Source organism: Acanthisitta chloris, unplaced genomic scaffold (assembly GCF_000695815.1).
Source record: "Acanthisitta chloris isolate BGI_N310 unplaced genomic scaffold, ASM69581v1 scaffold30689, whole genome shotgun sequence".
NCBI lineage: Eukaryota > Metazoa > Chordata > Aves > Passeriformes > Acanthisittidae > Acanthisitta > Acanthisitta chloris.
In genome coordinates this window covers 4581-31120 of record NW_008690242.1, presented here as the reverse complement: position 1 = coordinate 31120, position 26540 = coordinate 4581, and the positions used below count along the sequence as shown (strand labels likewise).

At 38.0% G+C, this 26540-nt stretch overlaps 1 protein-coding gene across 1 annotated transcript in view; it reads right to left on the bottom strand.

The window, feature by feature from the left end:
* SOS1 (son of sevenless homolog 1 (Drosophila)) overlaps window positions 1-26540 on the bottom strand; it is a gene marked incomplete at its 5' end in the record, with an annotated part of 32719 nt that overhangs the window by 1763 nt on the left and 4416 nt on the right. Inside the window, 13 exons of the mRNA XM_009081752.1 lie at window positions 209-327; window positions 1425-1689; window positions 1866-1982; window positions 3103-3275; window positions 4567-4684; window positions 5026-5188; window positions 5506-5625; window positions 6281-6503; window positions 7612-7715; window positions 7845-7967; window positions 8374-8455; window positions 13330-13985; window positions 14936-15063. Of these exons, the coding sequence (XP_009080000.1) occupies window positions 209-327; window positions 1425-1689; window positions 1866-1982; window positions 3103-3275; window positions 4567-4684; window positions 5026-5188; window positions 5506-5625; window positions 6281-6503; window positions 7612-7715; window positions 7845-7967; window positions 8374-8455; window positions 13330-13985; window positions 14936-15063 (2391 nt within the window). The remainder of the gene's footprint in view (window positions 1-208; window positions 328-1424; window positions 1690-1865; window positions 1983-3102; window positions 3276-4566; window positions 4685-5025; window positions 5189-5505; window positions 5626-6280; window positions 6504-7611; window positions 7716-7844; window positions 7968-8373; window positions 8456-13329; window positions 13986-14935; window positions 15064-26540) is intronic.

Genomic DNA, 26540 nt, shown 5'->3' with positions numbered 1-26540 from the left:
ATAAGACATTTCTAACCCTAAATTTTGGTCCCATCTGTTTTCATTTGTTTGGGATCAAGACATAATGAGGCAGAGCTGTGAAGGCTTGAAATACATGGCTGCTTACTCTTTCACATACAGTTCTTCAGAAGTCTTTAAGAGTTACTTTTCTAGCATACCCTGCCCTCTGTTCCCAGAAAAACAAATTATCTTTTTTCTCCTTACTTACTTTTGATGGGGAGGATTCAGCTGGGGCAGATTCCGGTCTTCTTCGTGGAGGAACTGGAGGAGGGACAGGAGTGTCATCTGAATTTTTGGTAAAGTTCATGGATGACACAGAAGCAGATCCTAGTGGACATTAAAAAAAAATAAATTCCTGATAATGATGGACTTTTGTGTGACCCCAATATATTTCCTTTATTGCTGCCAATGAAGTAATGATAAATAATAAAGCAATTTCTCATAAAAAGAATCATGAATCAAGACGGTGTTAAATAAAGACAACGAAACAAGCCTCTAGCTTGCAGCTTCCAGACAAACTGCTCTTCTGAGCTGCAAACATCTGTGGCCATCAATTCCTGCACAATTCTTAAGTAATCCTTGAGATCAAAACCATACCACAAACAACTTCTTATATCACAACAGCACTAAAACAATATCCTGAACCTGAAGCCAATGGGCCAACCCAATGGCGAAGAAATATCTTCTTCTGAAGAGCTATTCCAAAGACCTGGTTTGGACACTCAGCAATGCCACGGTTCTGCCAAGCAACTTCTGCTTTTAGCAAGTCATTTCACCTCCTTGTGGCATCCAGCTGAACACAGGACTAGCCTTGCAATTCCTTTGAAAGCCCTCATACATGAAAGGAGGCTACATCCACTACTAATTACTGAGAACACACCATAAAATATAAGCTTCCTTGTAAGTTGGTGAAGACAGAAGAAAACCAGGCATGGACAGGTCCTGATGCATTGAAGCAAGGAAATACTGACTAAGTTCTGCAGAAAAACCAACCATGCATACTGAAACCAATTTGGAATGGCAGACAGCAAAATAAGGCACCCACAAATCATTAATTTTTATTTTCATTGTTCACCATCAGACACTCACAGAATACATTCACCACTAATATATATGGCAGCAAGCCACACAAGTTTGAGACATATTTGGGCACTGGAGATATACCTCTGTCTTCTGTTTTGACAGTTCCTTTGAAGACTTGCAATAGTCTCTGTGTAACACACCTAATTCTGTTCAGTTTCTTGCATTTTAATAAAAATTTACTAAAGAAAAAGGAATAAAACAGGCTAAAATGTTTTTGCTGCTGCAAGGAGACAAAAGCAACTATTTCTAAGGACACCTTAGAAGTCTAAACATGACTTCATCTGTCTAACACCACAAAATGTAACGGGCACGCTCTTGGTAGAGTGTCTATTAGCACCTACTTGTATGAAAAGGGCTGGAAGGATCAGAATCAAACACACTGCAGGCATCTGTGGTACTTGAAGTCGCAGATGCAGGGGGAGGGGTCAGAGGTGTTCGGGGAGAGTTTGGTGCAGATGCTGTAGCTTCAGTCTCGCTCTCTGGGATGCGGCTGTAACTGATTTTCCTTGGCTCCTGTTGCAGGGGTGTAGGATGTCTCATGGTACCTGGCCTTGGATTAGAAGGGCGAACACCTGGGGACTTGAGGGGATAGCTGTATTTTTTGGGCTGAAACAATAAAAAAGATAATAACAAACAAAATCAAAAGGCCACAAGAGCACCTGCATGTAGCTTTGTATTTATGAAGTCAGAGATCTGAAATGACTTCTGCTATCTAGGGAAGACAAATGCAAGCACTTTTGGAGAAACAAATAAATAAATATTTTTAAAAAATGAATACTAACAAATCTTGGTGGGGGCTTGACATTTCGTGGCTCTATCTCTAGTGACTTGTTGAACAGATAATCTGTAAATTCTGTCTCCACACTGCTTCCCATAGGATTCAGGTTTTCAAAAAATCTCTGAAATACAAGAAGGTAGAAAACTTGTCAGATAAGGTACTTCTTAGTACTGTTTGTTTCTACTGCACAAATGATCCCAACTGTTCCAGAGGTGAAAGGAAATGCTGAAGTCAGAAGTAACGACAGACTTCAAAGTTATTAAATCTGTTTGTTGCCAGCCCTTTGGTGGGCATTGCTACTGCTATATTTGGCCTGAGAACCAACTGTGCAAGTATCCTAAATATTTTCTGCACTGCAAAATCAGACCAGGTTAGCTCAAACACCTTCGGAGGAAGCTGTACGTAGTCCATCTTTACGCTGACGCAGGGAAGACTGCTCTCCAAAAAAACAAAAGGAAAAAAATAAAAAGGAAAAAAGGGAAGCAAACTAACAGAGAGGACACTGCTTAGAGAACACCACAGACCAAGGAGAACAAACACCAGGAGAAAGAATAATATGAGTATCACCACCATCAACACATGATGTAAACAGTGCTATCAGGTAAACCTAGAAACATAAAGGCAATGTAACAGAGGAGGAAAAGACATCCAGACTCACTGGACAAATATTTGCAACTGAGTGAAGGACAGTGAGAATCTGTTAGTTTCTGTTCCTGCTTAACATTGATCAGTGAGAAGATCCACCAATGTCCCAACAGCTGAGGAAAAATACGAAACAAACCCCACCAAACTGCAAGCATTGAGCTTCATGCCCTTTCTTACACTGAGACCTGAGAGAGGTTTGGCAGACCTTCTGCTCATCTCTGATTCAGTCAGATCAAACTTACGTGAACTGCAGTGATAGGACAATTAAGGAGAGGAGCTTTAGGTTAGATATTAGAAAAAAGTACTTTACTGTGAGGGTGGTGAGACACTGGAACAGGCTGCCTGGGGAAGTGGTGGCTGCCCCTACCCTGGCAGTGATCAAAGCCAGGTTGGATGATACCTTGAGCAACCTGGTCTAGTGAGGAGGTGTCTCTGCCCATGGCAGAGGGGGTTGGGACTAGGTGATCTGTAAGGTCCACTCCCACCCCTAAAATTCTATGATTCTATGAATTCAGTCTATCCTTATGGTCTGTCAGTTGACAGAGTCACCACAAAAGCAGTTCAGTGCATGGACTCAAGGAAATCATGCCACTTACCCTGATGTCAAATTCCACTCTTAAACAATATGGCTGGTTCTGGTACTGCTGTATCTCTCCTGTTATTTCAGCTACCTTTCTTCTCTTGCTGAAGTTTATAAGTTCTTTTCCATGTCGCTTTAGAAATTCAGGATTGCCTTCTTCTGTTTTCAAAATGTTAGTTAAGTAAATCCCTAAGGAGCACAGAGAAGAGGTTTTCAACACATAGACAAAGCAAGGAGGAAGTCAAGACTGGAACGCAGAGAATTCTTAAGGAACTTAATTTGCGCACTCTAATTATTTAAAAAAACTTCTCTTTTTTGGGGGGGAGGGTCAATGAGAGAATCACACCTAATTTTTAAATAAGGGCAACAATTTAAATATTCCAACATGCCTTATCCAGAAAGCTGCCTTTTTTGCATCAAAATTTCAAAGTCTATGCATCTTTCTACTGTTTAGGAAGCTCTACCCAACTGAACGCTACTAGCGTTTTGCACAACAAGAGTATACTGAACACAAGTGCTTTCTCTTCACTGCTGTACTCTACTAGACACACCCGAGCAAAGCTCTAAAAAATTATTTCTTCTGTTCCACTCTCCATTCCTGGCTTCATAATTGCATCAATTAGTTTGAAGACTAGAATGAAGAAAGTGCTCTCAAGTCCACAGATAATATATCTGGAGTTGTCATTATGATTATTCTAAGTATAACTTGACAGCAAGAACTGAAGCTATTCACATGTGATCCTGCCTCTACTCTTATGTGAGGCAGGACAGAAGGTTTCTTAGTTATCTTATCTTTATTTGCAGAACTCCAGAGCATATCTTTCCCCAATCTGTAAAATGCCAAAAAAGCCATCAACACTCTTTTCTATCACTTTTGGCCTGATGCCAATGTTGGACAAGGGCGATGTTCAGAGTCAGAACTGATCTGCTGCAAACATTTAAGTAGTTTGCTCAAATATAGGAATGCCATGTGCTTAATATTACAACCTGCTAAATGTCAGCAGTTTAATTCAAAGAAGAACTATTAAGTCTGATGATGAAGAGGAAACTTTCTCCCCAAACTCTGTTTTTACAGAAACAAGACTTTTTAATAGAAATGAGACTCTAGCTTTGTTTCCTGGAACTCTGGCTGGGGAAGGGGATTCTTCTTTCTCTACGAGTCAGTGGTGATATTTCTAATACGACCTCCTGTTGAAGGCTTTTCTGGTCACAACAATTCAAACCACATTCAAAGTAAAAGTAAATATGTAAGTAAGATATTGCAGATACACATTTTTACTGCAAATAACATCTGCAATTAATAGTCACTTTAATTTTTCTTTTGCATATATGCAATTAATGTCTGTGCATCTGAAATTTCAACCCACCTGTCCTGTTAAAATTGACTTCTCACTATTGCTCATACTCTGTTTAATACCTTAGCTCAATACTTTCCCAACATTTATGTATGATACAGCTCATCCAAACCAAATGTACTTACCAAAAAAAGGCACACAAGGAGGATTAATAGACCTGAGTTTTGCCAAGTATTTCTTATAATGATCCTCACTCAACTCATAAGCTTCTTCTAAAATCTTCTTCTGGCGACTTGGAATTTGCTTAAAAGAGAGATTAAACAGGTTGGTTGGAAAAACGGGATAAAGGTGTAGCCCAGCAACAATACTGAGCAATGGTCTCTCACAGATATTTAAATCACTGTCCATGAGGACAATGCCCCACCACCCTGAGATGCCCTTCTCAAGTGACGATTGATTTCTTGCTTCTGAAACCAAGGAAAAAACCCTTTCCCTATTCCACCCCAACTGATTAATTTCTTAAGAGATTTACCTTCCTTGCTCCTCCTTTGAAGTACATGGCTACTGAAAAGACAGAATTTTAGAGTAGCCAAGGTACACTGCATTACACTTCCATACCCAAAATAGAAAACATTTCACTGTACCTCAAATGTGTGATCCAACCTATACACTGCTGCAGAGTTCATAGCACTGACGATCTCAAGGACACCATTAAAGTTGTTTAGCTCTTGGAAAACTTGCAGGATCTCAATTATCCGGCTCACTACAATTACTCTTTCCTCTAGGTTTTCTGTTTCTACAATGCATCTAAATACACAAGAACATTTGATTTTGTGTTAAAGCATTGATGAGTTTTCCAAAATCAAATAGCAAGTTGCAACACAAACAAATAAGAGAAGCTTACCAAATTACTTGACAGTTCTGAAAATATTTAGAGATTTGAAAATATTCTAAGAATAAAAAGCTGAGACCATAACGGTAAAATTCTCACAGGGACTAGTTTTAGCACTTAAACACAACTCAAAACAGGAATTCTCCTCGAACAGAATTTTTCACAGTATACTTCTGAATGGACTGTAAATGTCCAGATATGGAGCAGGTGCAGATTCCGGAAAGTCACTTACTTTTCAAACCACAAAGTGAGGTTAGTTGTATGCCTTATCATTTTGAGAAGGTTGGGAGAATTAATTTCTTTATCTTCTTTTGTCCACACACTTCCTACTAGTTCAGATGGCTGCACAGCTCTAGAAAAGTAGATGCATTACCAAAACATGTAATTAAAAGCAGGAAAAGAAGATACTGTTTTCCCAAACCCTCTTTATTTTCACTGAATTTGGAAGTCATATTTGAAAAAAATTCCTAATGTATCACTTCTTTTCTATAATGTTAGGCTCACCTCATGACTGACTGATATTTCTATGCTTCTTTTTCACACTGCAAATATTTCTTCATCTATGTGACTCAAACACCTCTGTTCATCTAAACAAAGAATGAAGCCTCTATCTCATTCACCATAACAAAATGAGAGCTTCCAATGCCTGAGCAAAATCTCACAGAGCTGTGACACAGTCCAATAATTTGCTTCACAAACTAGGACATGAAGAAAACTGATTTAATAATAGTTCACACTTCTCAAAGGTTATTTACTCAGAAAATATCAAGAGAAAGCTGGGGCACAGTGCAATTAACAGTATGCAACAGTCACATGTACTGCACATTAACTTGGGGAGGATAAAACAAATACCGTATTTTAGAGGGGTTTTCTGCAAAAATAGTAATTAATATATAGCATTGATAAACTCCCTCGACCTACCATGGGGCTTTGCATCAGGGGCCCACAGAAACAATTTCCCACTGCAGAATATTTCATTTGTATCATGTGTTTTTCAATTAAGTTACCTGTAAAAATCTGACTCAAGTAAAGTGAGCTGCCGAGCAATTTCTATGGGATGCAAAGTGAGCAAATCAAAAGTCTCTGTGTGTCCTGGTTTGCTTATGTGCCACTCAATGGCTGGAGGTGGACTCTCAAAAGTGATGTTGTGACTCGGCCCAATGGCTTGGGCCTGCTTTTTCCGGTTGATTATCTTTGTGATGGATTCCACCCATTTCTTCATTGCTTTTCCTGGCACACAGAAAATTACTATTTAGTTACTCTTAACACTGTTTTTCCTAAGAGGTCAGTATAATTAAAAAATCTTTCTACTGAAGCCTAATACCGGCTAAATTAAAGCAACTATATATTCTTTAGAAATAGTGTTCTCAAGCAAGTCTAAAAGCATTCAAACATATAAAGAATACCTCAACAGCTGACACTGAGCACGAGTTTGCCAAAGCACAAATTAGAATACCCAAACTGGGCTCCTGCTCTGATACAGGTGCTTTCCTTTCTTTTCTGAGTTTAGAATGAGTTTATGGGAACTAATCTTCTTTTGTCCAAAATGCACTTCTGCGAACACCCCAAACTTTAGATCTGGAGCAAGAGTACATATTTACCTCATATAACAGGAAGTCAAAATAAAAAATAGGGAGAAGCTTCTCCCCGTACTGTATTTACCATCAAAGCTCAGAATACAATCGAAAAGCCAAATGCCTTTTTAACTCTACAGCATAAGAATTTCATGTACTAGTCCACTAAAAATTTACCAGTAACCCATATTAAACTAGCTGGCTCATTCTCCCCTCTTTTTAATTGCTAAATAACCATTAAATACTTCTCTGACATAATATTTTCTTACAAACTGCTCCTGTAGCTGCCCTGGTTTTCTTTAAAAGGAAACAGGAAAAATCTGTACAATCACAACTGCAAGGTGTCCTGTAGTTCTAATATGCACTGTGAAATAGGTGGAAAACCCTTGTTTCAAAGAAATAGTGGTTTCCACCATGAAACTTTTACAAAAATTACCCCTGTGTAAGGTCAAAGATGACAATCAAAGCAATCATTCTGTCCTGATCATTACACAGTTTGTATTATTTTGCATTATTTCAGTCCCTTTACAACAAAACCAATACTTATTTATGTAAATAACAATCATTATTCTGAACAGGGGGCAGATTTTGAATAATAGTTTGGGGGGGTGTTCATGAAAGTTCATTGTATGCCCTTTATGGATATTTAACAAGCAGTCATTCATGTTTTTCTTGATCAGCTCAGTGAAAGGAAAAGTGATCTCATTCCATGCCTCTGAAAAGGGATGCTTTATGAAAAATGCCAGCACTTAAACTGTAAGTACCTCTTACTGTTCCAATGAATTCCTCCAAACGTTTCAGAAGATCAGCATCTCTTTCAAAGTCATAGAAGTGGTGTTCTACCCAGTGGCGACATACATTTAATACTCTGCAAAAGCAAAGGACAAATAAGCACTATACAATACAGTCTGTCTTCCCTATCAAAGCATCTACAAGAAAGACTGCTGGTATCACACAACGTAAAAGTCAGTTCGGCTCACACTGACGCAATACTCACCTTAGCTGCACAGGCTGAATGTACTCTTTCCTAAACCTTTTTAACTCCGCACTAAGAGGCTGGTCTCCATTCTCCATAGCAATACGGTCAGCTTCTGTTGGCTCAGGCTCCGGAATTTCAAACCTAGCACAGAAGATGGATATAAGCACTAGGCTCCTATTAGACTAATCTTGGTCACCGCATGCATGACTAAACTGGTGGTTAAAGACAACTTGAAATTCAAAACATTTTCACGTCAGAATCTTACATATGGAAAGTACATAGGAGAATTGGCTAAATTCAGTATCAATACAGATTTCAAAGACAAAGCCATGGGATCTGGAAGTTATTAGAGCTATCTAAACAATACTAAAGCTTCTGGATAAATATTTGCACATTGCACTGACAATCTCTGAATTTGACAACTTTTAAAAAGGCTTTGAAGTGAATCAAAACCAACTGAAAAGCCAGAATCTTACAAACTTCAAGTAAAATTTAAAAATAAATAAATTTGCACTTCATAAGAACAATATTTTTAACAGTGGCATACCTTTCTATTAGCAGACTCAGCAACTCTTGAGGTCTACAGAAGGATCTATATGTTGTGAGAAAAGTCCGAACAAAGTTGGGATCTAAGACAAAGAATAATTTTACACCTATGTCAGCAATTATCTGATGTTTTTATCCTTTAAAATCACTTTAATTATCCTTTAAAATTAAGGATGTTGCCCTATCAAATTTATAGAGAAGATGACGTAAATCAAAATGGCTTTGGCAACAATTCAGAACATATTAAGACAGCAATTCAAAGCAGGATTTTTAAAAAAAATTCATTCTATTGAAAGTTCACAATGATAACTTTTTCCGCCTCCCCTCCAATTATTAAAAGACAGGATTCTTTTTCAACAACTTTGAAAATAATAAATAAACAATCTTATTTATGAGCCAACTAGTAAACAACATTGGTTTTGACAATGAATAAGACAAGATAACTCAAAAGATACAGCAAGTAACTTTGCAATAGGCAGAACTGGTCTCTTCCAGGGGAAAATGCTTTCCCTAAACTGCCACAACTGATAACCAATCATGGTTAAGGCAGCCTAGATATTTTTTCTGCTAGTTCACAGAGGTTATATTTATTTCACTTCAAAAAAATCAACCAATATAATTTAAATTGACTAATTACACATCAATTCATTTAAAATATGAAAATGTGTTTTAAAAACAAGCAAGTATTCGAAACAGAAAACCCAAGTGTCTCCCTTAATTACAAAAGCAAACCCATTTGTTTTCAAGTGTGAGGAAATGCACACTGGCACTGCACAGAGCTGACCAGAAACAAGGTTAACACTGTTATCACAGAACAAAATTAATGAGTGGATTGCAATGGATTTGCGTATTAAACCCATATTCAGATTTTAAAAACAAACCCCAATTGGTAATTGTTCTAACACAGAGTGGCTGAAGAGGAGCACACAGGACATGAAGAAGGAGTTCCTATAAGCCATAATATAGGAAAAAAAGTCTGCATTATTTGACCTAATGCTGTATTAGACATTGTTTACTGAATATGGATTTTTGAAAGTTGCTTTAAAATTCTCCTTAACTATTTACCAGCATTCTTGCCCATTTGAATTAATATTCTGCCTTTCTTAGATCTTACTAAGATATTCATTTGAGCCACAGCTTACTGTGATGTGTCGCACAGATTACCTGTGTATTATGGCATTTCCTTGCATTTCTGTGGCAGGGTAATTCTCAGTTCTTAAACAATTGGTTATTCTGCTTTACTCATGACCTTCATTACTCCATTTTTCTTACCATAACCCCTCTCTCACCATCCCTTGAAACTGTACAGTCCAAAACTACTTTCAAAGACAAAACTCCAATACCTTTTGCACAAAGAATGCCCCCATCATCCTTGTCATGTAAACACACAATTTTTACTGTGCTAAAGAAGCAAGCATAGTAACCCATGCTTTCACAGCTTCTATTCTGTACACACCCTAAATAGATTTTGTCTACCTGAAAAAGAAAGCCTCCATAGCAAGTAACATTTTCAGATCACTGCAATCTCTGAGTCATAGCTATTGTTATTTACGGGTAGGCTCAGCATTTAAATCCACAATACATATTGAATTTGAAATGAAGCAGATCAGAAAATCAAATCTAACTTTGTTATCTTACTAGCAAAGTCCACTCAAAATAATGTACAATATATGAGCAAGTGTTAAAAAAAAAATACAGACAACACCAGTTAGCCAGGATGTCTGCTCATGTGATCATTCTCTCTTCAATACAGCCAATTTTAAAGCTAAAAAAGAACAATAACTTGTTCTACAAGGATTTATAAATAATCACCCTTGAATTCCTTAAGAAAGGAAACGGACACTATGATGACGCACAAGCACTCTTAACATATCAAAGCTTTAAAAATAGAAGAGCACTGCCCTATAGATACAAAAAAAATTGCCACAACTTTAAAACCTTTGTACCACCTAACCCAGCTGCTCTTAAAAAAGGGAAGAGGAGATAAGGAATGCAGAAACATTAAAACAAGTAAAATCCATCAGATTTAGGGTTAGAATATGAATTTTTAATTAAAGGCCAGCTTCTTTTGTAAAAAATATATGGAAAGCTGCTTCTGCAGAGGAGGTTTCTCCCTATTTTGCTGCTCCACCACAGGACAGTTTGGAGTCTGCCACACCTTGTGGCCAGGTGGCCACCGGGGCTGCCCCATCTGAACTCCCACAGTGGTTGAATGCCTCCCACCCCCAGCAGCACTGCTTCCTTAGTTGCCCCTGTTCCACGGCAAAACAGAGACATATTGCAGCTAATAAAATGGTTTGTGAATTGTCAGGGGGTGAGGGAAGAAAAATATAAGGTCCAACACCCACATCTATAAATAAGACTGATTGTGTGGATCTTCACAGACAACAGAAATTTGAGACTTGCTTCAAACTGCTGTCTGACCACAGCCCATGCTCTTCTCGATATGCAGCTAACTACACTGCTCTTCAACTACCTGCAACAAATTCATACCACCTCTGCAACTCTATCTGTAATTATACCGTTTGACCTACAAAGATTAAACCTAGAGAAAAGTCACAGCTACAGTAAATACTGTCTTTAGACTGTCAGATCAAGGGCTACCATGACTAGTCACACCATATCTGAAAAAAGGTGACTCAGAAAAGTATGGGCCTGCTATTCTGGCGTATGAATATAAAGTCCTTAAATTCTTTTAAGACTACCACCACACATAGGCAACCCTATGTGGGGCAAGAAAAGCATTTCTACAGTCTGTAGTTGTTTGGCTACATATCACCAGGGTAGTCATTTTCCCACATCTTCAAGCAGACAAGCAGTCTTGAACTCAGCTGATACATGTATGAGAGAGCTGAAGTGTTACTATGCAAAGTTGTCATCCTACTCACTGCATCTCACAAGATGCAACAAAACACTCTATGATTTACATCATAAATGGACCAGGTTTCCTGTACAACAGAGCAACTTTGGCCAAGTCACTGTATCTCTGTTTCTTTGTTCCCATGGAAAACACTGATCAGAATGGTTAGAACAATGGTGGTTTTCCTCAAGGACAACGTTATAAAACAGAAGGCACAGAAGATACAGGTGTTGAGAAATGATGTGCAATCTAGCATCAGGTCCATGTATGTTGCACTAAGATCTTTAAGGCCAGATAGACAGTCACAAGACAACCATTTTTTTCCTTTTGGCCAAAGTCTTTCAGCCTATCTCACAGTGCCCATGTTCTGTTTTCTCATACAATAGTTTGGTCAATGCCACCTATACCCACAACGCTAGGCTTCAAGCAACCTACTCAAAGCTTTATTAAACAAGCACAGTTACAAGCACGGATTTAAATGACTGTGGACAAAGTATATCTAATCAATTGATCTGAATTCTTCCTTGATGTCTCGTGCACTAGAAAGGCCAAATAAAAAGTTGCAGATGGCAAAAACCCAAGAGACATATTTCAACAAGCCAAATACTGAACAAAATAGGCCTTTCTGTTTTATGGAACTGGAGAATGTAGTTTGTGCCTCCCTGGACAGATACAACACCTGAAGAGCACTGCTAGCACCTGGAGCAATGCCAAGGCTATAGCACCCAAGTTACAGCATGTCTGAAAAAGGCAATTCTCAATGGTGCACAAGTTAGCGAAAGCTAAACAAATGTTCACAGAAACACTAACAAAGTACTATTTTTGCTAATTCTTTGACAAAGAAAATGATAGCTTTAAAGACTATTTTGAAAAAGCATCTTCCTTTTTCCAAGGCTGAACTGTTTCTTTAATTCCAAAATCATAAAATTATGTCACAAATCATGCCTGTAAAATTCAAAGCCAAGAGCTAGAAGTTTATAAATTTACAAGAAAATTAAGAAAGACACCAAACTGCTCTGGTAAAAACTTTCAGCACAATACTGCATTTGGCTTTCTTGTAAATGTTGGGAAAACTCAAGGAAATTAGAAGAAGAGCAGTAAAAGTAATGGAGTAAAGAGATGTAATTACAAGTTTTTAGAAAAGTAAACAGAGCATTAAACTACACAAATTATACTCTGCTTCCTCCTCAGTTCTTCCAAACAAATATTCCTGGTCTGTGCAGGGTATCTAGGATTGAGATGCAGCAAAACAATCCATGACAATCAGAGTGCAAAAAGAAAGGAAAAAAAAAAAAGAAACTGTTGCATATGAGAAGCACTAATACCAAGATGCATCAAGTTTTAGAATAACTGGCATACAGATAGAATCAGAAAAATAACAGAACACATCCAAACCCCAAACTCAAGTCCATGCTTTGTAGCACAGCTTATGAAAATCCTGGAATGTTATCAAGAAAAAAATCCACACTCTGAGGTTAGCCTGAATGATCACATATATATCTTCAAAATATCTTCAACACAAGCAGAAACCCTAATTCAAAAGTCCTTAAATCAAATCCTCACTGAGGTTCTGATTAAGGCAAAGCTCTGTAGCCATATTCTGCAAGTGACTGCTTCTATCATGCTGATATTGGTCTTTTCATTACATGCCAGCACGGACACAAGTAATACTTGACAGAGTACAACCCTAAACCGAAAACACTGGGCCCATAATTCTCTCCCCCAACACTGGCCCTTCGTGTGCTAACCAGCTCTGGAAGCCTCAAGGGAAGGCAATTCTTATAGTCTGGAGTATAAATGAGTAAGTATTGTCTAGAGCTCAATCCCTGCAGGGCCCCATCTCTTGCATTAAAACAACCTTATGCACATGCATATCCTACTACATTCCGCCAAACAGGATTCATATTGTCAATAGCTACAGCAGTGCATATTTAGATCTAAAACTTTTAACTCAAGAAGCATGTTAGAATATGTGCACTGCAAAGCACATTTGCTTTCTACTCACTTAATGTATTTTGCTGCATGTATTTAACACAGAAAGAGAAGCATAAACTAGTCACCACTTTGAGTTTTGGCTATATAAACCAAATGCCTCACCTGCATACATATGGTAAGTCAGCCTCTCAATGAGCTTGACAACAGTTCCTGCCTTAATGATGGGGATTCCAGATTTGGGTTGCATGTTTTCTTCAAATACAATATTCTCTTCAGAGTCAGGTTCTGCAAATCTATAAAGCTCAGGATTTGGAAATCTCATCTGCTCCTCTTTTTCTTCCTGCAACATTGTGACATCCAACATCCTTTCCAGCGTGCTTCTATATTGCAAAGATATCAATGCTGCCATCCAGTTGTTTTTCTCTTCAGCTGATTTAGCAGCAAAAATAACACTGTTCTCATCCTTTAAGATGATTTCAAAAGCGTGTCTGTACTCATTAGTGTCATCTTTATCATTGATTTGTACCTTTCGCATGAAGAACTTTTCCTTTAGTCGATATTCTGCATTGCTAGCACCAGGAAGTCTTGGCTGGCCATGATTTGACTTACAGCAAATCATCAAGCCGTCAAATAGAAATATGTGTCTCTCGTGCTTTGCTCCCACACGTGTGAGTGTTCCTTCCATGATGAACTCGTTACAGCATTGTCCAATGTCCTTACCCTCCCAACCATCAATATTTTTCTGGATTTCATTCATTTTCTTAATTGCTAGCTGTTTCCCCTTCATCTGCTGAGTATAGAACCGGCATGCAGATTCACTTCAGAGAATGACAGGAGAAAGAAAGGGAGTCAGTTAGTATACACGTATTTAAAAACCACAACAACCACTAACAGCAAAAATACCAGAATTCCACTGAGAATGCACCCTCAGCACTTAATAGCAGTACCATTGTAAGTCTTGTCTAACGTTTCTCTTAAGTATCTCATCTGATAAATTTTCTAATTATCTTCAGCAATAAATGTTTTAACGAAACACAAGACAACCAGCAGCAGGAAAGCCATTAGTACTTCTTAGCCTAACAAACCATTCACTTCCATAACCAACAAAACAATTTTAGATTGCATTAATTTGAAAAAAGCACATTCATAAAAAATAAACTGTTAAATGAATTCATGTCCAAGCCTAAAGATTACCCTTTGCAGTACAAAACTTGTCTGGCAAGGAAAATATTGAAACAATTTTAGGAGCAAAAGCAAAGTTTTAACATGTCTACATAATTACACAAATACTAGCACTACCCAAATCAGCACATAGCATAATCCAAGAATTTGCTACAACAGCACAACTAAGTACTAGTGGGCTATGCATCTATTTCCATCATCCAGCAGTAATTTTAACTAGCCATGACACAAAAAAACCACTTCAGTAGTTTCAAATTCAAGAACATTTCCTTTTAATTCCATAGAAAGCTAATTTTACAATATTTTTAAGCAGATATTATTTGAGCATAATTAACTGAAAAATGCCATAACTTTCTACTTACCAGTGAATTCCCAAAATGTCTCAACTACCAGTTTGCAAGAACACATAGAAATTAGAACTATTTTAAAACAATAACAAATTATCTTGGCATTGATGTCACTTCCTCTGAAAAAGCAGGCTTGTCACAAACTATTTTGTTCATTGTTTACTAAAAGAGGAAACTGGGAGCCCTGGATTTATAGCAAAGCATTAAGAGCAGAAAGCAGGAAAACCGGAAACGTTTACCTAAGCCTTCTTTTTGCAAGGCTTTTAGAGCATATCCGTTCCATACTGCTTTGAAGATTTAGTAGGGCAGTTATTGCTTGCTTTAAGCACTCTTTATCCTCTTCATCCTCACTTTTTTCTTCCAATTGCTGTGAACATTGAAAGTCAAAGACAGAAAGTGTTACAAGCATTTTCGCATGTGCAAATCCAGAAGTTTGACCCAGGAAGAAGTCTAACCATCTGCTGATTTTGCATGCTCCTGCTAGTTATTACAGTTAATGAAATAACCAGATGCATTACTAAAACAGGTGAGAAACACAACTGTCTGCTAAGAACTTAACCTCAGTAAAACAAGAGCAGCAGTCACTAGACCCCCCAGATACAGACACACTCAGACATGTATTACTTATCTCAAAAGTAGTTTGATTTACCTTACATCTCCTTAAAAGAACCCATTAGAGGTGTTAAATCTCAAGCGGAACAAAAGAGGAAGGAGATCCCAATACATACCACACCACAGCACAAAATCAAATCAGTGGGATGTCTGTACGTTTGTAACAAATACACACACTCCTTTAACAGTCAAGCTGGACCCAAAGCTAAGCAAAACTCCTTCATTGCAGTCATAAACAGAAGATCACAAGGGCTCTCACCTGACTAACAACAATCTAATCAATAATTCAGGTTGAAGGGGACCTTGGAGATCTTATCCAGAGTCAACCTACACCAGGTTGCCTAGAGCCGCATTGAGTTTTGAATCACGCTCAGGATAGAGTGGACACAACCTTTCTGGACAATCTGTTCCAATGTCTGAAATCCCTGATGTCAAAAGTGGTTTTTTTCCAGTAGCTTATCAGGATTTCCCTTATTGACTTTTCAGAGTGGAAGATGTGAAAGTACTATGCAGCTGTGGAAAGTATTTCTGTGTCTTCCCCACCCCATCACACAGTCACAGACAGAAGGAGGGGCTTCCCCTCCTTAGCCCCCTTTTGTTCAGACTGAGTAAGCCCATTCCCCCAGCTTCTCCTTCATCACATCAAATCCCCTCCACAAAAGCCCTTCCAGGCAGCTTGTTTCAATACACCAGTGTTAACAGGAAGCCCAAGCTGGACACGGCTCTCCTGCACAGGCTTGCAAGCAATGAACAGGTAGGCACTGCCATTTCCCTCAACTTGATGGTTACATACTTGATACAGCAATACAGCCCTTCGCTGCTGTAAGGGTGCTCACCTGGCATCTGCACTGTTTATTATCCATCAGGACTAGGATTTTTTTCATGCAAAAAGCAAAGGGGAAAACAACAACCAGAGGGACGGTGGGGAGAAGTAAATGTTCATCCTCCATGGAGGGGTTGCTTGGCTGTTCCATCAAAAAAACCCAGGGAGTCTAACCATGGCCAGCTTTGAAAAACCATGGCACATAAGTCCCTACTAAGTACACAGCTACATTAATGCCTTCATATACTAACTTAACATTTCTTAAAGCACAAAAAACATATAATAAAATCATAAACTAAAACTGGACAAAAAAGGTTAATACTAATATTTTGTGTCTAACTCTTGCTAAAATGGGCAAGTTCCATAAAACAAGATCTGCCATGTTTTTATCCTAAGTTGTTTAAGATTTCAATTTAAAATCTCCATTTAGGCATTAAAATTTTTCACATTATAGTTAGTGAAAAAATTGGTGACTACATCTGTGGCTTAGAAATAGAACTGAAATAACCTTTACAGGATTATTAGGATGCAAGCATTTTAGACTATTACACACCAAGAACTGGCTCCACAATTGAAAGATTTGTTTTGACAGAGATGGTAGAAGTGACAGGCTGGCACAGACCAGAATGGGATGCTCCGGGACTATCATGCTGTTTGCTTTCAGTGTGAAATACAAGTATTGTCCACCAAAACCCACCTGAATATCACATATTCACGTTTGACATTTGAATGGGTCAGAGAAGAGCATTAATTTCTTCCCTGATCAGAATTCATCATTCAGTGCAATAGCTGTCAATGCCAAAGACTACTTGTGTTTTCAGCCATAAGGATAACCACAAAGTTTACTCTAGGCAGTTTTGGTCCAAGTAGTTTAATCTGTCAAACTCTCAACCTAAGCAGCATCAGGCATGAGTGCCTACTCATGTGACAATCACTGAAATAGGGCTGACAGTGCACCACAAGCATTACTTCCCAAAAGATCCTGGGGAGAAAAAATCACCCCGAGAATGAACAGACTACCCCACCATATTACTCTACTCTCTAGGTTTAATAGAAGTATCATCTTCCCTATACTTTGGTTGTGCAGATCATCTAGGTTTAGAGAGGATTTCAGACAAATAAGGCAGAAGTCCTGAAAGAAAGCTAACAAAAATGTATAACTACCTCTAACATTTTGCATCTTTCCTGCACAAGAGTTCAAAGCAGCCTCTGCCTTTTGCAAAGTTCCATCAAAATAGTCTGGTTGGACTTCCTATGATTTCTGGGTTGCTACCCTTCAACAATGGATGAGATTGTTTTAGTCTAGCCTCCTTGAAAACAAGCCTTGTTAGTTCCTACAATATTCTGCAAATTCTCTTCAGAAGCAAACTGGTACAGATTAACATTCGTTACTGCAAAGCATTCTAATCTTATGTTGCTTATAAGATGCTTTTTGCAGCAATCTCTCTCCAGTTGCAAAACTGTTGGCATTTATCACAGAAAACTCCATGTCCTAAAGCAAAATACATATTTATAAACAGTGTGGGAGAGAAAACAGTTGTTTAACTTTTCCCCATCAGGATCCATTGGGAGTAACTCTATTTCCAATGGTAAACAGAAACTAAATCTAAGTCATGGGAGTGTAGTTATGCTCCAGGTTTAGCACTCAGAAAGTAATGTGTAAAAGTACGTGTCTTCTTATGTGCAAGACCAACATAAATGGCAAATCAGACAGTCTTGTAAATTACTATGAACACACATCTCTGGACACAGAAATCTGAAAGTTTATATTCCAGCATGGTATTGTATAATTACCAGATACAGACTTAGTCAGAACTGAGCTTAAATTACAGCAACGATTTCATCTTAGACTGCTCCCAGACAGTCTGGAAGACGCAGTCAGGGAAAGTGAAATCGTACCACTGGAAACCATCCAGAAAGTTTCCCTGCAAATCCCACTGATTCTTCCATAGCTGTGCAGTGCCCCCTAATGAACCAGTGAGAAGCTAAGGAAGTGGCTTTTTGTTTTGTTTTTGTTTGGGTTTTTGTGGGTTTTATACACTGTGAAGACTACTATAATATCATGGGAAGGAAACGCAGATTTCTGATTATCAGTAGTATTACAACATTGTTGTTTTTAATAATCTTACAAGAAAATACTGGCTTATGATTAACGTGATTCACAAGACTACAGATACAATATCCTGACCGTTCAAGGAAAACAAATGTGAAAAATAGACTGGGAAGTTTCTAATAATAATAATAATTAAAAAAAAGTACTCTACATTCTAGGCCAAAAGTTCTGAAGAGATATCAAGAAGTGGAAGACAAGGTATTTTGTTCTACCTGTTGCATAACACAAGGATTAGACATTTATAAACGCCAGAAATTCCATACAGATAGGAAAGAAACCCTTCTCATGCAGTGCAAACTTAGGCTACAGTAGTTGTCCTCTTATACTGTCAGGAAGCAACTATCTAGATATACAATGATAGAAAATACGTATGATAATATGCAGATACAACAACACTTTAGGGCTTCCATCAGTCGAGACTTTTGTCCTCCAAGAAGCTTATTCTAAATCTAACCCCTGAAATTTGTCAACTGCAAGTTCCCCAATTCATGGGGGAGGGGAGATCATAAATCACCTTCAATACCCAAAAGACATAGATTTATCATGGGAGGCCAGGAAATCACAGTTGCATTTGCTTAACTTAAGCTTAACTCAAGATCACTTGATTGTAGGATATTTACTGTCCCTCAGAATATTAACCCAAGAAGTTCAGTGCATAAGTGGTCCAACATTACAAGCAGAAGCTCCACACCGAGTACTCAGAACAACGAGCTCAAACTAGTACTGCTTCAGAGAAACCTTTTCAAAACTCACTATGTAATTTCTTGAGACATCCTGTAGCCCACAGAACACTTGCACAGCTGACAAAGCAAGCCTGATCTGCCACGTGATCTAGCTATCTGTAGGGAAATGCTACACAAGTAGTGTTCATGAACACGATGTTCATGAGAACCTGAAGTGCATTGACATCAGTCCCTCCAGCTTCTGGTCCAATGCCTCACCATGTTCTTCAATGTTTCTGAGAATGGCATATCTACCTAAAGGCAATCCTGAAACAAGACTGTTTTATAATCGAGAATAAAAATGAATAGGGCTTCTCCTCTGACAAAAGCAGGCAGGTTTGCTGGCACTTTGCCATAAAGCAATCCTGAAAGCTCACTCAATAGCACTTTATGACTTTTTGCAATTCCTACAAATAATAAAAAACTCAGGCCAAAGCAGCAGTTATACTCGTGGGAAAAAAATGTTCTCGTATCTAGAAACTTTAATTTATAGAAAGCATCAGGAATCATCTCGAACAGTGAATGGGGACAACTGCAGGAAACACTATGTACTTCTGGAAAATGCTAACAGTCTAAAAGGTACCCTCACACTTGAACCTTCAGGGAAACTTCACATGCCACATTCCTGAACATACAGCTTTAATGCATTGAAATTAGAAAAGTAATTTTGTTTACATATAAACGTAAACAGTCTTAAACACAGAGCAGTAAAAACATGCATACAGTTACCTCACTGTTTATTTAGATTTACATTACAGCAGGAGTATTAGTTGCAGTACGAGTGGAACAGAACATATTACTGAAGTAACAATAAAAACTTTTTCTCCACTCAAAGTTTAACTATGCCTTCTCAGTTTAATTTGAAAAAGTTACATAAAGTCACACCATCTTAAACACATCAAATATCAAACCCCAGATATCAGATAATTAGTTACAAAAAGCCTCCAGCATTCTCTTGGAAGCACATTTTAAAAGAGACAGAAGTTAAAAAACTCTCATCTTTTATTTCACACTACGTTTTACCTCACAATATTATAAAATATGGTCCATCCATTGGGAAACATACTATACAAGTAAAGCATTAAACCAGAGGAAAATAAGATTCCCAGTTCTTTCATACCCCTACTATGCAACTTACGTATCTTCAAGACTTATTTTAAGTACATCAAACTTCATCTGAGTGAACAAAGTAAAAATATCTGGGCTAAAAAAACATGTTAATTTAAGGAATTGCTACTTTGATTACTCAAATATTAATGTTCTTATTTGGGCAGGTGTTTGTGTGTAAAATTGAAATAAATCTATTTCAGAATTAAATTACACTACTCTGAAGTAAGTGCCATTTTGCTACTCGGTATGGACACTGAGGAAAAAGTCAGGAAGACCTGCTCAGAAATATTTATCATGGAAGTCTGTCAGCTACTGATGCTTCACCAACTCAACAGTTCAAAGTTCACTGCAACAGGTTTCTTAGGTGACCAACTAGCCACTAGCATTCCCAATGGGTATAGCCAGTCAGATGACCACGTTTCAGACCACGTTTCCTCAAGAGCTACAGCACCCTGCTAGGTATTTCAACTGGTGTCTGGTCAGCAGGAGGAAGTGAACTTTTGCTCTGTTTCTACAGCTGGGAAGGGATTCACATTATGTGATCCGTGTGAGCTTACTCAACACCTCCTTCATCAAGAAGCAGATAGAAAAACAAAGCCTTTTTTTTTCAGATAGGTTCCTCGATGTTTTCATCAAACCATTCAAGTTTTTGTAGGCCACTAATTGCCATTCATGCATTTTTCATGCCCAGATTCCATTACTAGGGAAATGGCTACTTTGCTTACAGAAGGCCTTGTCTTTTCTGAGTATGGAAAACCCATTTGCTCTGCATTCTTCAGAAACATGGGGTGGGTTTTTTTTGCATATGCTGATGTCTCTTCCACAGCAGAATCATTACCTTTCTGCAACAAATGTACAAGTTCACACAGATCCTTCCAGAGCCTTCATGCTCTGAAACTCTCTTCTTTCTTACTGTCACTTTGGTTTTTCATCATTATTAGCAGACCTGCAGAATACATTAGAGATTTAAAACTCATAATTAAGTTCGTAACATTTAGTTAGATCCGTATTTGAAAATCACAAAATATTTACCTACGTGCTGCCACACTTGTAATTGATGTCTTCCATTTTCTTCTCCCAAATCTTCCATCATAGTAAAGACAATGCAATTTGAAAACATCTTCCCTTTCTTTTTGTCCTTCCAAAGTGGATTTAAATCCAGTTTTACTGCTTCAACACAATTCAAGTCTGATCTTTGCCAGACAAGTGTGCAAGGCTGTACGCAAAACTGGATGGCACCTCTATGTTTGGATAGAAATGTATGAAATTCCGAACACTATGTAAGACGAATTCACAATTTCAGAGATCATTCTGGGAAGCAACAGTAGGACCTTGTTGATTTTACGAGGAACCCTGGTGATTAAGTAAAAAACAGCGAATGAAATGAAGGACGACAAGCAGAATCCCACCTGTAGACTCTGCCTACAGAAACGAAGAATGAGGCATGTTGTTTTACTTGTGTTTGTTATTTCCTACAGATTTCCACCAGTTTCCATTGAAGATATCAAAGTATTGACAGAAAACGTAAATCTCCACTGCAATAAGAGCAAACAGAGAAAGCATGGTAGCAGTGGGACTAAATCCACAGCTCGACATCCAGAAATATTTCCACTGAAGAAATCAAGCATATGAAAGTCTGAACAACAGCACTGCCTTTCTCCAAGGATCTATCTTTTGCATAGAAGCTGGCAGAAGAAAAGGACAGGAAAATATACTACAGTTATTAAAAGACTATACAGAATATTAAAAGATTATCAGACACTATATAATGACTGCCACAGACATAAAACCTACAAGTTGAAAATCCCAGCTAGAACAAGCTCCTTAATATTCAATCCTTGATGGATTGTGTCAAAACTTTTATTTAGAGGGGAAAGAAAAGATCAAAATTTCTCCAGGTTCCTAGAACTCCCAGCTATTTTCATGACAGCTTGGCCTTGGGTGTTCAGCATGAATGGCTGCCATGTAAGCTAAAGAACTATCTACCATCACTGACAGCAGTCACTGACAAGTGGAACCAGATCATCGGCCCCAGAGAACAGTCAGTTCCATTATAGCTCTTCTAATTGCCACAATACCCTGGAGAATTTGCTGTGCAGGTATTTCTAGAAAACTGATTGGAAAATAGGACTTTGGAACCCTACAGGTAAACACATAAGTGAAGTCGTAAGTCGGAGTTCAGTTACTGCTTCATTTGACTTCCCAAAGACAGCATTGTCTAGATAAGTGTGGCCCTGTGACGTCCTACTCCCTACTCCAGCAGATCAAAGAACATCATTTGTTGGTCCAGCAGCAGACTGACATCAACACAGATCAAGTGTCACTGAAGACTGTAAGCAAAGTGTCAGGAAAAAAGTTTTTACTATTTCTTTGGTTATATTTTGTGCTGCTTTTGCAGAAAAGCAGTTTTAGAGGGATAATAGAAAAAAATACTCTCTGAGCTAATTATTTCTCATTAGAAAATTTCCTGGGAAGAGACATCTGCTTCTCAAAAGCCCAGATACATCCTGTGTAAAAGGAAAAAAAAGCTATAAAACAAGGTGTACAGCCCCATTACAACTCTGCAACAGACGACATAAATCACTGACAAATGAAGTGACCCACATGCACATATATGTATCTGATATAAACACACAGGAAATACATCATCGAGTGCCACAGCTAGAAAGAAAATTAAAGAGCTTCATCAGAGAGCCCAATGGTTAGATTAAAAATGACCAAGTTTTTGGGAAGAGTGCACATACAGACACACATACAAGAAAGTTTTATTTTCCCCTATTGACTTCCCTTTTGGCTGACAAACACACGACTGACTTAAAGCATAAACCCACGAGCATTTCAAAAAGAAAGCAATAGAAATATTGTCAATGCAACCCCACAAGGAAGAAATAAATACAGAACCTCACTTACCTATCTGTATACCGTCCAACTTCTACCACAAGGCACAACTTCTGTGCCTTTACAAGATTACAGTTGTATTACAAGTCTTCTTGGCTTAACCATATGACACAGTTTCTTAAATTTGTCACCTAGTGTCATACTCTAGGAAACATCTTAGACTTCAGACCAAACTTTATATCACCCCAGCTTCTTCTCCCAAAGAACACTCAAATACACTATGTAGTCCTTATCATAACACTACCAACAGTTTAGTCGAGCTACACCTCCTCTAACAGACAGACCTTCACCTATTACAGAGACCTAAAAGTGCACATTATCTCCAGTGGATAAAATAAGCCATCCACATATGCAGTTACACATACAAATATATGTAAACCAGTAGTACTTCTGCTTTTAATTGTATTTCAAATCTGTATTGTGCATACACGTTACGGTGTATGTATGTAAAGAAAGACACATGTATCTTTACATATATAAAGATACATATGTATCTATGTAAAGAAAGAAGCACTGAAGGCAAAGTGATTTCGGAAAGTAAAATCTTTTACTGATACTAAGTGAATACTTTCTTAAAATAATTCATATCTAGTTCAAATCTGATTTTCTGGTTTTACTAGTAACTGACGGATACTTTAAGAATTGAGTATATCAAGAGAACATGTTAATCACAGTGTCTGCACTAAAGACAAGCAATCCAGACTGTGTTTTGAGACAATGATCTGTAATTGCAGATATTGTAAAAGTTTTGCAAACTGCCAAAGTTCAGCTAATTACGACTCGGTGATTCTCCACCCTGGGCTGGGTTACATCACTTACAGATGAGATTGCAAACCAAATTCATTAAATTTGTCACACTCCAGAACACGACACTGGCTGAAACAAGGCTGAGAACCAAAGTGAAGTCAAAGCCCAGAATAGTTTGGGGGGTGTTGCCCAACACAATACACAGCAAGATCAAGCTAAAGATACTCTAGTCCTAAACTACTAACATTTTACCACTATGTGCCTTCTTCAGCAACATGCAACACGTTTAATACCACCAGTCTGGGAAAAGGGTGATTTATCATTTTTAAAGAGCTTGTCAACCCAGAATTATTATTTTTGTAAGTTACATTAGCACGGTGAAAAAGAAAGACCAAAAAGTTTAATAGAGGAGTATTTCTACCTGAGCTGAATTGTCATTTAGTAAAGACTGGCAAGTCATTTATCATCTAAGAACAAAGTCTGGAAAAAACCCCAAACCACACTAGATGCTTCTGTGAAATGATAGCATCCCAAGATTTTTAGATCATTATAGGTAGAGTTCTGACTAAAAAAATACTAGCAGAGAGACAATTCAGGAGTCATGAATTTTAAACCAAGTCTGCACTTGGTTTAAAAGCAAATAAAAATCTATCTAGCTCTCCTGTTTCCCAGAACATACTGTTTTATATAAGCTAAGTTTATATATGCTTTGTGCCATTCCTACTTGGAAAATAACAACTTTCAAAGTAATCTTCTATTCACCCAAAGAAAGGAAAGAGTATCATACATGCACACAAATTTACAGCATCTGAGAAAGTGTCCAATTCAATCCAAAGGTCTTGTAAACTTTTTTCTCCAATTACTCAAGGTCATAACTGCACTGTTTGTACCACCCTAACTTTCACTTAAGAGTCCACATTTCTAATCACAGAACTCTATGATTTAGGAAAGCTCATTCATTTTACCTGAAAATGTGCAGAAAAGTGCAGTCTCTGGGTTTTTTTTAATATAGTTTATCGTATGAAAATCTGGGGGCTTTCCGGTTGATTGAAGGAAAACACAGCACTTAGTCCTACACTAATTTTCCAACAATATAACACAAAGAAGCTTCAGCTGAAAACAGAATATGCATTTGTGCATTCCTGGTGCCCTGCCCAGCTTCAGGAGGGCTTTAGTTTCTAAACAGGATAACCATTAGTGAATAGAAATTTACTGGGTTTTGGGGTTTTTTTTTCGTAATCTGCTTAGTTAGAAGGTAACTGAAATGCATTTTAAACAGATAACTTAAAAGAATGCATGATTACACAACAAAGCGCAAAGAACAGCTCACTTCCTTATTCTTAAGTATATATTCAAGAGAAATAAAATGGCCTTCCCACATGCTACTTTGCCAACATTCTGTCTCTTCACACCCTTCTGTAGCAGATACCCTTCTCTTCTGCCAGGTGATTTTTAAGTATAATCAAGCTGGAATCGTTAAAGATTCCAGATATAAGAAAGCAAATGTTATTGCTAGCAGAGACTACTTCAGGGAGGGATCCGGATGCTGAAAGCACATATATATGTACCCACTGACAGCTGAAGTTACTGCCATGAGAGATACTATCTCTCTCTTCATGTGCTCCTATTATCCATCACTGCCTATGTGTATCATAGCTGACAGATCCCAGTGACAGGTGTCTCACTAAAATGTGAGATGAACAAAACAGTGGGGACAAAACCTGGAAGGTTATCACATACAGAATAAAATCCAGCCCAGCAAAATCAGTTTAACACAGTGTGGTGGGTACGTGTGTAGAGCATGAATGTGAAAAGACAAGAATTTTACATAAAGCACAGGTCATGAGCCGCAAGAAGACTGATAACATCTGGAGGTGGGCTTAGCTTAAAACTCCAGTTTGCCCTAGAAAAGGCAAACACGAGCTGCTTCCATTCCTTATTCGATAAATACACATGCTCTTTCCCCCATTAAAATTGCCAATAGCAAGCAGCAACACAAGACACCTGTGTGTCAGACAACATGAATCCTTCATGCTTTGTCTATTATGTAAGACAATAGCATGTTCATGTGGAAGTATGCAAAGCCACTAGGTACTGCATTTTGAAACTGCGTGATAAAAGCATGAGCAGAGACATCTTATGTCTGTGTGCATCTTTAACACACAAAATGCAAACAAGCTTTCTCATACCTCCCTTCCAATGGACTGTCATGAAAGAAAATGCTTAATATGTTAAAGATGTCTGGAAAGTCAGACTGAACCCGTGACTAGATAAACAGATCAAGCATACATTCTAATTTTTTTCAAAAAGCATGCTATACAAGATGAGCTACATGCCAAAGCAGTACATTTAGATCTAAATCAGTAAAAATGGTGCTAAAACTGCAGACACTTAGACTCAAAGATGACCTAACTACTGGGTTATCCAAAGACAACCAACAAAACATTCAAAGAAACACAGATTTCCTCATGAGTTTGGTTGCTTGTTGGGTTTGTTTTAACTTCTGATCCAAATTTCCCTGTGTAATTGCTTGGAACACTGTGTGCCTTATGAGTTTCCTTTAAGTCCAAATGAAGATCCTACTTGAAAATTTTCCGCAAAATGCTTTACACTCCTTAAAGATCATTAGTCAATACTGATAAACGCCCCAGAAAAATATTCTGCAGCTATTTTCTTTGAATGCCTGTGTTACTGTTGCCCTATTGATGCTGCAAGGTCTCATAACAAGCAGCCCAAGTATATATATGTATCAACCAAGCCTATCCTTTCAAGAAAGGGTATCACCTTTACCACCTCATGGGTGCAAGAACACTTCAGTT